The sequence below is a fragment of the Scyliorhinus torazame genome, chromosome 31 (assembly GCF_047496885.1).
Source record: "Scyliorhinus torazame isolate Kashiwa2021f chromosome 31, sScyTor2.1, whole genome shotgun sequence".
Taxonomy (NCBI): Eukaryota; Metazoa; Chordata; class Chondrichthyes; order Carcharhiniformes; family Scyliorhinidae; genus Scyliorhinus; species Scyliorhinus torazame.
The window spans coordinates 29,580,906-29,593,323 of record NC_092737.1 but is presented as its reverse complement, the minus strand read 5'-3'; the positions used below and the strand labels follow the sequence as shown (position 1 = coordinate 29,593,323).

General features: G+C 44.0%; 1 protein-coding gene across 1 annotated transcript in view; it reads right to left on the bottom strand.

Annotated features, from left to right (window-relative positions):
* LOC140404775 (uncharacterized) overlaps positions 1-12,418 on the bottom strand; it is a 76,223-nt gene that overhangs the window by 3,336 nt on the left and 60,469 nt on the right. Inside the window, exons 7-8 of the mRNA XM_072493511.1 lie at positions 7,010-7,053; positions 476-513 (exon numbers count right to left, since the gene is read on the bottom strand). Of these exons, the coding sequence (XP_072349612.1) occupies positions 476-513; positions 7,010-7,053 (82 nt within the window). The remainder of the gene's footprint in view (positions 1-475; positions 514-7,009; positions 7,054-12,418) is intronic.

Here is a 12,418-nt window from a genome sequence, read left to right as displayed (position 1 = left end):
TGTTCTTTGTTATCAGAATGTTCTTGGTGCCAAACATAATTGTCCTTCAACAATTGGAAGGTAAAGAGGGTAATTATAACTTGAGGCATGCACTTGAAGCATGCTGAGGTATCTATGCATTTTAACTGCAATCAGTGATGTGATGGGGTGGAAACGTTAAAATCAAATTCTCAATCTTATTATGTGGCTCTACGTTTAATGCAAGATTGGTTTCCAGCTCTTTATAACCTGTTTGAGAACTCTGCAAGTAATGTGTCGGCAAAATCGCTAATCACACCCTCTGCTTTCTGCACGATTCTTAATTTTTGCATTGGTCGTTTGACACAACGGATTGAAATGTTCTTCATCATGAAACCTATGTTAGAAATATAAATGTGTCCTTCATAAATAAAAAATGTTCTTCACTGCTACATTGGCTAGGGATAAATAGAAGTCTGGATCGTGTGGCGAAATTAATAATTATGCTCAAACTTACTTGAGAAAACCTGAAGGATAGGCGGTTGTTCACTGGGCCTGTGTAAGACAGAATATCAGTTAGCTTAGTTAAGAAACACCGGTTTACCGTTGTAATGTTACCCTTCAATCCGTAGGAAGTTTTCCAGAGTCTATACAATCTTGGAAGGTCAGCAATGCACCCAGTATTTCTATGGTCATTTGCATAAGTATTCTGTGACGTAGGTTATCAGGCCCTGGGCATTTATGCACCTACAATCCCATCAATTTCCACAACACCATTTCAATACTAATATGATTTCCTTCGGTTATTTCCCATGTTCCGACCAGATGGGAGGCCATATTTGATTTGGTACTTGGTAATGAACCAGGACAAGTGATAGATCTGTTACTGGGGGAGCATTTTGGAGATAGTTACCAAAATTCTGTGAGTTTCACATTAATAATGGAGAGGGATAGGTGCGTGCAACAGGGCAAGGTTTACAATTGGGGGGAAGGGTAAACACGATGTTGTCAGACAAGAATTGAAGTGCATAAGTTGGGAACATAGGCTGTCAGGGAAGGACACAAGTGAAATGTGGAACTTCTTCAAGGAACAGGTACCACGGATCCTTGATATGTATGTCCCTGTCAGGCAGTGAAGAGATGGTCGAGTGAGGGAACCATGGTTGACAAGAGAGGTTGAATGTCTTGTTAAGAGGAAGAAGGAGACTTATGTAAGGCTGAGGAAACAAGTTTCAGAGAGGGCGCCGGAGGCATACAAGATAGCCAGGAGGGAACTGAAGAAAGGGATTAGGAGAGCGAGGAGAGGGCATGAACAATCTTTGGCGGGTAGGATCAAGGAAACCCCAAGGCCTTTTACACATAAGCGAGAAATATGAGAATTGCTAGAGCGAGAGTAGGCCCGATTACGGACAGTAGCGAGACATTGTGTATTGAGTCTGAACAGATAGGAGAGGTCTTGAACGAGTACTTTTCTTCCGTATTTACAAATGAGAGGGGCGATATTGTTGGAGAGGACCGTGTGAAATAGACTGGTAAGCTCGAAGAAATACTTGTTAAGAAGGAAGATGTGTTGGGCATTTAGAAAAATGTGAGGATAGACAAGTCCCCCGGGCCTGACGGGATATATCCAAGGATTCTATGGGAAGCAAGAGATCAAATTGCTGATGCGTTGGCAATGATCTTTTCGTCCTCACTGTCAAAAGGGGTGGTACCAGGGGATTGGAGAGTGGCGAATGGCGTGTGCCTGTTAAGAAAGGGAACCCTGGGAATTACAGCCAGTTAGTCTTCCTTCGGTCGTCGGCAAAGTAATAGAAAGGGTACTGAGGGATAGGACTTCTGAGCATCTGGAAAGACACTACTTGATTAGGGATAGTCAGCACGGATTTGTGAGGGGTAGGTCTTGCCTTACAAGTCTTATTGAATTCTTTGAGGAGGTGACCAAGCATGTGGATGAAGGTAAAGCAGTGGATGTAGTGTGCATGCATTTTAGTAAGGCACTTGATAAGGTTCCCCATGGTTGACTTCTGCAGAAAGTAAGGAGGCATGGGATAGTGGGAAATTTGGCCAGTTGGATAACGAACTGGCTAACCTATAGAAGTCAGAGAGTGGTGGTGGATGTCAAATATTCATCCTGGATCTCAGTTACCAGTGACGTACCGCAGGGATCAGTTCTGGGTCCTCTGTTATTTGTGATTTTCATTAATGACTTGGATGAGGGAGTTGAAGGGTGGGTCAGTAAATTTGCAGACAATACGAAGATTGGTGGAGTTGTGGATAGTAAGTAGGGCTGTGTTCGGCTGCAAAGAGACACAGATAAGATGCAGAGCTGGGCTGAGAAGTGGCAGATGGAGTTTAACCCTGAATAGTGTGAGTTTGTCCATTTTGGGAGGACAAATATGAATGCGGAATACAGGGTTAACGGTAGAGTTCTTGCAATGTGGAGGAGCAGAGAGATCTTGGAGTCTATGTCCATACATCTTTGAAAGTTGCCACTCAAGTGGATAGAGCTGTGAAGAAAGCCTATGGTACGCTAGCGTTCATTAACAGAGGGGTTGAATTTAAGAGCCACGATGTGATGATGCAGATGAACAAAACTTTGATAAGGCCACATTTGGAGTACTATGGACAGTTCTGGGCGCCTCATATTCGGAAGGATGTGGAAGCTTTGGAAATGATGCAAAGGAGATTCATCAGGATGTTGCCTGGAATGGAGAGTAGGTCTTACGAGGAAACATTGAGGGTGCTAGGCCTTTTCTCATTAGAACGGAGAAGGATGAGGTGCGACTTGATGGAGGTTTATAACATGACCAGGGGAATAGATAGAGTAGACAGCCAGATCCGTTTTTTCCCGGGTGGAACAAGCCGTTACATGGGGACATAAATTTAAGCTGACTGGTGGAAGATATAGGGGGGATGTCAGAGGTCGGTTCTTTACCCAGGGTAGTGGGGGCATGGAATGCACTGCCTGTGGAAGTAGTTGAGTCCGAAACATTAGGGACCTTCACGCAGCTATTCGAGAGGTACATGGATTACGGTAGAATGGTATAGTGTAGATGTATTTGTTCTTAAGGGCAGCACGGTAGCATTGTGGATAGCACAATTGTTTCACAGCTCCAGGGTCCCATGTTCGATTCCGGCTTTGGTCGCTGTCTGTGTGGAATCTGCACATCCTCCCCGTGTGTGCGTGTGTTTCCTCCGGGTGCTCCGGTTTCCTCCCACAGTCCAACGATGTGCAGGTTAGGTGGATTGGCCATGATAAATTGCCCTTAGTGTCCAAAATTTCCCTTGGTGTTGGATGGGGTTTCTGGGTTGTGGGGATGGGGTGGAGGTGTTGGCCTCGGGTGGGGTGCTCTTTCCGGGACCTGGTGCAGTCTCTTTGGGCCGTGTGGCCTCTTTCTGCACTGTAGATTCTATGATAATCTTTGATTAATCTAGGACAAAGGTTCGGCACAACATCGTGGGCCAAAGGGCCTGTTCTGTGCTGTATTTTTCGATGTTCTATGTTCCCCAAATGTATGGTTGGTTATTTATTACCTTCTTTATGACGGCTGAAACAATGTATGTGTTTATCCGATCAGCCATTTCTGTTGTCATGCTAAATTTCCGATTCCTTTTTACTGACTGAATGGAATCTACCTTCACTAATCTTTTCCTCTGCACACATCTATATATCTTTTACAATCAGGTGTTATGTCAGCCGCAAACTGAATTATGCGATGCTGCCACTCCTCAGGGTGTGTTGGCTGGCATGGTATGTCTCCTGTGAACGATTACCATCTCAAATTTGCCTTGTACGTCACATTTCCCATTTTACTTTCTGGAGGACAGGAATAACATTTGGTACAGATCCCCGTGCGCTCTTCTTATGTTTGCTATTACCTATCAACCATCAGTTCTTTAGGTAACCTTTTCCAAATCCATTGTCATCAACCAGCACCTCATTCTGTCGTAGTTTCTGTTACTTAGATTGAGGACCCTAGCTTCAGTATCAACTGTGTAACTCCCCACCTTCATGAATAATTCTTCCATATTGTGGTTTGTCATCTCCAAGGAGCCTCGCACAACTACATTGCCAGAGATTCCATTCTCATCACACAGGAACCAGTCTAGCAGGTATGTTCTTTAGTTGCTTCTCAATGTATTGGTACAGAAAACCATCACTTTATGCTCCAATGATTCCTCCTTTGTGTTCGAGACTAATTTGATTTGCCTAAGCTATCGGCGAATCAAAGCCAACCTTTTTTTAGCTTTACAAATGTTCCTTTAGTCCATGTGTCTCTCACTTCCTGTTTTACAGCGAATACCAGCATCATCCCAGGACAGGTTGGGGGTCTACATACAACCTCCAAGAACATTACTTTGCCCTGAGTGTTTCTGAGCTCTATCCATATAGATTTCAGACCGTTGGAGCTAATACATTTGGCAAGATTGCGTTAATTCTCTCTTTAACTAGCTATGAAACACCGCAGGCTTTTCCTTTTCTTCCATCATTCCTAAATATTGAATGCTCCCGGATGTACACTTCCCATCACTGGTCACAGCCATGTCTCCGAAATCACAACTATACACGACCCATTTACATCTACTTACGGAACTAATTCATCCGTAGTGGTGCTGATGATGCTTGTTTTTAGACTTAAGCCTGAAGGTTCGTCCTTTTAACATTATTTGTCCCGTTCCGATTATTTTTCACTCAGGGCCTGATTGATTCTGCCTCTGACTTTTCTGATTCCCGTTTCTGTCCTTTGTTCTTGTGCTTGTTCATCATCATGTGACTCCTTGTTTTGCCCACCACCCCCACCACCCCCACACCCCCCGCGCGCTCCCCCCCCCTTGGATCCCCGCACCCGATGATAGCCCCCAGCTGTGCAAAGCTTATTGCATTCCACTCATGTGTTTAAATGTCTGCCCTTTTGAAATGACCAATCTTTGAACAGCTTCGAGATTACTTCGCCGCCCAAGAAGATTATGGCTGGTGTGGATTTGGTTTAATTCAACATTCCGTTTTTCCCTGATAGCTCTTTAATCCATCTTAGTAAAATTGCGATTTACATCTGCCTTACAAAATAGCCATTAATCCTTCTTCCACCACTCCGACAAAGAGAGTTTAGAAATTTTACAAACATCTATGAATAAAGAAAATCCATTGACATCTCCGTCTTAAATTAGAGAACCGCAATTTCTAACTGTGTCCCCTAGATTTAATCTCCCCGACACTTGGAAGCATCATACTCTCAATGACCCTGTCGATCTTCTATTTGCCTATCAGAACACGTCTATTTTCTAAATTCCATTGGCTAGGGCGTAGACTTTCCAATATTTTGAGGTAAGATTTCCTCCCCAGCCCCCACAGACTGCCATCACAGTTCTCTGTCCAGTGAGACTGTTCTGGACTGCTTCTAATGCACTTATATCCTTTCTTCTATGGGTTGGATTGTTGGTTAATTAAGTTGGCTAGTCCGTCAACAGCCTTGGTTCAGTCCCCATACCACCTGAGGTTACTCCTGAATCCTCCCCCCCCCCTCCCCTCCCCCCCCCCCACCCCCACACAAGGTTCAGCAATCCTTTCCGGGAAGGAAATTTATTTTCCGTTCATGCGTTTGCCTACATGTGACCCCAAGCTCACATTACCTTGTTTGTCTTTCAACTATAATCTGAACATCACCAAAAAGCCATTCAATTGAACTGGGAACAGGAGCAGATGTTGTCCTTGCAGAGATCACAGAAAGGAATTTTGAAAAAGAAAATAATTGGATTCAGATCTATCTATTTCTGCCACTCAGAACCTGCATTGGAATAGTCATTTACTTCCGCGGCCGAATCTGAGTTGTATCAATTCTCCCATTGGGATGGCAATACCTAGTTCAAGTCTGAACCACCATTTCATTTATTGGCGTGGTTGGTCTGCCCGCATTCTGTCTCAATATATTAGCCCGTGGCGTCATAGGTTGGGTGTAATAAGCAGCCACTGCTATGGAACAAATAACCGAACAGCAGAGGAACAGACCACCGGGCCTCCAAAACTGCGCCGATCATGATGCCTGTCTAAACAAAACCTTCTAAATTTATGGGGTCCTCTGCCCGTTCTCCCCGTGTCTACGTGGGTTTCCTCCAGGTGCTCTAGTTTCCTCCCGCAAGTCCCAAAAGACGTGCTTGTTAGGTGAATTGCACATTCTGAATTCTCCCTCGGTGTAACCGAACAGGAGCCGGACTGTGTCGGCTGGGGGATTTTCAGTGTAACTTCATTGCGGTGTTAATGCAAGCCTACGTGTGACAAAATATTTATGTTGTCATTCAAATATGGCACGCTGTCCGAACTGTGGATGTTCCTTCTATGCTCTGCTAAAATCTGAGCTGACCATCTCGAAAGCCATTTAACCATGTCCCATTTCAATTCCACAATTCTAACCAAGAGGCCAATCGATAATCTTCCAACTAGAATCAGAGTCTTTATAACTAACGACATTCTCGCTGACTCTCACTGAATCACGAGCTTCCACCTTGTTTCAGAAAATGCGTAGAAATGTAGAGTGCAAACAAAAAAATAAAGAGAATAGCAACGTGTTCATTGACATTTTATACAGCAATAAAATAGAACCAGAGAAGCATAGAAAAAAACCACAGTATAGAAGGTGTACATGTGGCGATATCGTCCTTGCCGACCCATTATATATGATCCCCAAAAGTGGTAAATCTGTGGAATTCACAACCACAAAACGTATCCGAGGCATAAAATTGTCTAATTTCTGAATAAATTAGATAAAGCTCTTCAAGTAAAAGGCATCAAGGTAAATGGTGGGAAGTTGCCATCAGAGTATTGAACTTGATAATCAGCCATGATCATAATTAATGTCGGAGCATGCACGAAGGGAGGAATGGCCAAAACCTCGTTCTATTCTTTCTGTTTCATTCAATGTATTTAGAGAACCTAATACCATTGCACTTACAGTGATGGTAATTTTGCAATCTTTTGTCATTTCCACTTACATATATTACGAATGAAGCACATATTTTCGCAAAAATATGAATATTAAATGTATATTTAACTTACATGGACTGCCGATATTGCTGTCAACTGCAGTCCAAAGACTCGTGCTAAAAAGAAAAGGGAACATGTAAGTTTTTGCTGAAAGGTCTGGAAGTTATATTGACAGTCTCCGATAATCAGGCATGCTGGGAATTCTGCTGTGAGAAATTTATATTTTGTATCTTTGCAACACAAAGAACTTGCAGAGATCAACTGAGGGTACACTCTGTCTAGACTTGCTCTGGTAAACGTCATGAGAGAACCAACTGGCTTAATTAATACTATATTCAGTACCGCAAGTCATCATTCACAACCTTCCTTTCGCACCTTCAAGAGTGAACCCACTGAAGGAGTCCTCATCACACGTTCATCGTCCATACCTTGGATCTACATATGTCTTTTTTCTGCCTCTGCATGGACCAGTCTGGCTTATACATGCACTGTACGCTACAAATAAGAAGTACCATTCAGGATTGTAATGCGACATTCGCCATTCCCATTGAAGTGTGATTTACGTAATGCATGTCCAACCAGCTTGCTTAACTAGTATCACATCCGACGACGTTCCCTCTATAAACAGTCTGTACAATCTAAAAAATGCACAGCAGCATCTCGCCAAGACTCAATCGCAGAGATCTAGATGACTCCCTACAATAAATACATGAACTGAAGGCTTTCAAATCGACACGTTACTACGTTCTGAGGAGCAATTAGAAATGGTCAACAAATGTTGGCCTGGCCAGCGACATTTTCACCACTTGAAAAATAAAGCAATGCATCGAAACTCGAAGACCAATATATCAACCAGGCGAAATGATTGATCTATGCTTGCTAAAAGTTTTATTTTATGATACTATTTTGTATAATCGATGGTTTACTGTATTTAGAGCGTAATAATGACATGGAATCTCGTTACTATTTAAGGGTGACAAACGTTTTGATAGCAATTTGTTTAAAAATTAAAAGAAAAATATCTCTGGAAACCGTATGGAACCAGAGTGATCTGCTCCTCATATTAGAACAAAGAACAATAAGATGTGACGTCAGAAAGAATTGCTTCACTCAGATTAGCAACCCGCAAATACACCAACACTAAACATGAAATACTACGTAGCAACATATACACGTAGAAAATACGAGCAGATCGATGTAATTCGGCCGCGCTAGCCTGCTCCGACGTTCGTGACAACCATGCCTGTTCGTCCAACTCAGTAGCAAAATCCAGCTTTCTCCGCGTAACCCTTGATTCCATTCGCCTCATTTGCTATATCTAGCCGTCACTTGAATGTATTCAATGTCTTAGACTGAACTACTTCCCATGGTAATTAATTCCAGAGGCTCAGCACTTTTTGGGTGAATAAATCTCTACACATCCTTGTCCTAAATGTTTTACCCCGCATCCTCATTCTGTGACTTCTGGTTCTGGACAGACCCACCATCTGGGACATCCTCCCTTCATCCATCCTGTTAGAATGTTATAAATCTCTATGAGACCCCCCATCATTCTTCTGAACTCCAGCGAAACCAATCATAATCATATCAGGGATAGTCAGCATGGCTTTGCGAAGGGTAGGTCATGCCTCACAAACCTTATCGAATTCTTTGAGAAGGTGACTGAACAGGTAGACGAGGGTAGGACAGTTGATGTGGTGTATATGGATTTCAGTAAAGCGTTTGATAAGGTTCCCCACGGTAGGCTATTGCAGAAGATACGGAGGCTGGGGATTGAGGGTGATTTAGAGATGTAGATCAGAAATTGGCTAGCTGAAAGAAGACAGAGGGTGGTGGCTGATGGGAAATGTTCAGAATGGAGTTCAGTTACAAGTGGCGTACCACAAGGATCTGTTCTGGGGCCGTTGCTGTTTGTCATTTTTATCAATGACCTAGAGGAAGGCGCAGAAGGGTGGGTGAGTAAATTTGCAGACGACACTAAAGTCGGTGGTGTTGTCGACAGTGTGGAAGGATGTAGCAGGTTACAGAGGGACATAGATAAGCTGCAGAGCTGGGCTGAGAGGTGGCAAATGGAGTTTAATGTAGAGAAGTGTGAGGTGATTCACTTTGGAAGGAATAACAGGAATGCGGAATATTTGGCTAATGGGAAAGTTCTTCGAAGTGTGGATGAGCAGAGGGATCTAGGTGTCCATGTACATAGATCCCTGAAAGTTGCCACCCAGGTTTATAGGGTTGTGAAGAAGGGCTATGGAGGCCTTTATTGGTAGAGGGATTGAGTTCCGGAGTCAGGAGGTCATGTTGCAGCTGTACAAAACTCTGGTACGGCCGCATTTGGAGTGTTTGGTGCAGTTCTGGTCACCGCATTATAGGAAGGACGTGGAGGCTTTGGAGCGGGTGCAGAGGAGATTTACCAGGATGTTGCCTGGTATGGAGGGAAAATCTTATGAGGAAAGGCTGATGGACTTGAGGTTGTTTTCGTTGGAGAGAAGAAGGTTAAGAGGAGACTTAATAGAGGCATACAAAATGATCAGGGGGTTAGATAGGGTGGACAGTGAGAGCCTTCGCCCGCGGATGGAAATGGCTGGCAGGAGGGGACATAGATTTAAACTGAGGGTTAATAGATAGAGGACAGAGGTCAGAGGTAGGTTCTTTACGCAAAGAGTGGTGAGGCCGTGGAATGCCCTACCTGCAACAGTAGTGAACTCGCCAACATTGAGGGCATTTAAAAGTTTATTGGATAAGCATATGGATGATAATGGCATAGTGTTGGTTAGATGGCTTTTGTTTCGGTGCAACATCGTGGGCCGAAGGGCCTGTACTGCGCTGTATCGTTCTATGTTCTATAACCTAGTCAATTTCTCCTCATACGTCAGTCTCGCAATCCCCGTAATCAGTCTAGTAAAGCTTCGGTGCACAACCTCGAGAGCAAGAACACCCTTCCTCAGAAAAATGAGAACGAAACTGTTCATAACATTCTAGATGTGGCCACACCAAAGTCCAGTATAATTGCAACAATACATCCCTGCTCTTCTACTCGAAACCTCCCGCAATGATGGCCAACATATAATTTGCTTTCTTTACGATCTGCTGCACCTGCGTGCTTACACCGAGGTCCCACTGCACAGTCCCCTTTCCAAATGTGTAGCCATTCAGGTAGTAATCTACGTTCCTGTTTTTGCTTCCAAAGTGTGTAACCTCACATTTATCCAAATAATGCTGCACCTGCCAATGATTTGCCCACTCACCCATTTATGCCCATATCATCCTGAAGGATATCTGCATCCTCGTCACAGTTCACCCTCCCACCTAATTTGGTATTGGAGCCACCTAAAATGGCTGATTCCCGATTAGAATGGTCAAACCTCGATCTAAAATGGCGAACGAAAGGGGCTGAAGGGAAAATCAGCCAACAGGACTCAAACGGACAGCTGCAGGCAAAACAGTGTATTCGGCTCTGGGGAAGTCGGCCCAGACCGATACCTGCAGCCATTAACAGCACAACAACCCAGCCATCTGCATAATAAGCAGCCATCCCCGGGAACAATTGCTGCACATTAGCAACATAAAGCCGATCCAGACTTTTCGGCGCCAGCAGTGGCTGTGACAAAGGAAGGTAGGCGACCACCCCCCGATCAAGGAATCGCCCCATTATTGGAGCATATCGGACCAAGTTATTGGGACCAAGTCCAATCACTTGGAACCAGGTACGAGGTCCGCCCCGAGAGGCGGGAAGCCCCTGGGAACTATAAAAATAGGGGCCAAGTTCAGATCGACCCCTCTTCTCCTGCTCGCAACCTTCGAGACCCTTCGACAAAAGAAACAAGTAAGTCTTACTCCAGCGATCGCTACCAGATAGATGCTCCAGACTATCGACTCGTACCAGCCTTTTTGAATCCCGCAGGCCAGACCCAATTCGATAGACCATTCGTTTCCTTGACCTTGTGGGCCGTCACCAAAGTTAAGTATTGGCCTTTAGTGGTAGGCAGTAGTCTAGAAGTAGGATTATTGTATAAGTATTTATTGCTGTATAAAATAAATGATCGTTGATTTAACTTTTACTAAGCGGTGTGCTGCATTATTAATCATTACTTGGACTTGAACCACGTGGCGGTATCAGAAAGATACCAGGCGACTCGTGAGCAAAGGTGACAGAATTAGAGCTAGTAAAACTAAGACTAATAAGAGCAACAGTATCATCTGCAAACTTTGAGATGCTGCATTTTGTCCCCTCATTCAAATCATTCACATATATTGTGAATTGCTGGGGACCTCGCACCGATCACTGTGGTACCCCACTAGTTACTGCGTATTTGAAAAGGACGCGATAATTTCGATTTTTTTCCTTTCTGCCAACCAGTTTTCTATCCATCTCAGTACACTTTCCCAATCCCATGTGCTTTAATCTTGCACGGTAATCTCTGATACAGGACTTTGCCAAACGCTTACTGAAAGTCCAAATATACCACATCGACTGTCTGTCCCCCGCCCCCCCCCCCCCCTTGTCAACTCTACTATGAAACATGGGAGCAGAATTAGGCCACTTGGCCCATCGAGTCTGCTCCGCCATTCAAGCATGGCTGATATTTTCTCAGCCCCAGTCTCCTGTCTTCTCCCCATAACCCCTGATCCCCTTATTTAATCCAGAATCTATCTACCTCTGTCTTAAAGACACTCACTGAATTGGCCTCCACAGCATTCCATGGCAAAGAGTTCCAGAGATTCACCACCCGTTGGTTGAAAAAAATACTCCTCATCTCTGTTTTAAAGGATCGTCCATTTAATCTGAGATGGTGTCCTCTGGTTCTAGTTTTTCACAGAAGTGAAAACATCCCCTCCACGGCCACCCTGTCCAGGCCTCGCAGTATCTTATACTTTTCAATAAGATCCCCTCTCATTCTTCTAAACTTCAACGAGTCCAGACCCAGACTCCTCAAACGTTCCTCATACGACAACTTCTTTATTCCAGGGATCATTCTTATGAACCTCCTCTGGACCCTTTCCAAGACCAGCACATCCTTCCTTAGATATGTGGCCCAAAACTGCTCACAATACTCCAAATGGTATCTGAGCAGAGCCTATACAGCCTCAGAAGAGCTTCCGTGGTCTTGTATTCTAGCCCTCTTGACATGCTAACATTGCATTTGCCTTCTTAACAGTCGACTGAACCTGCACTTAAACTTAAGAGAATCGTGAACAAGGACTCCCAAGTTCCTTTGTGCATCGGCTTTCCGAACCATTTCCCCATTTAGAAAATAGTCTGTGTCTAGATTCCTCCTTCCAAAGTGCATAACCACACACTTTTCCACATTGTATTTCATTTGCCACTTAATTTCCCACTCTCCTAGCTTGTGCAAGTCCTTCTTCAGCACCCTTGCTTCCTCAACAGTACCTGTCCCTCTACAGATCTTTGTATCATCTGTAAACATAGCAACAGTGCCTTCAATACCTTCTTCCAAGTCATTAATGTATATTGTAAAAAGT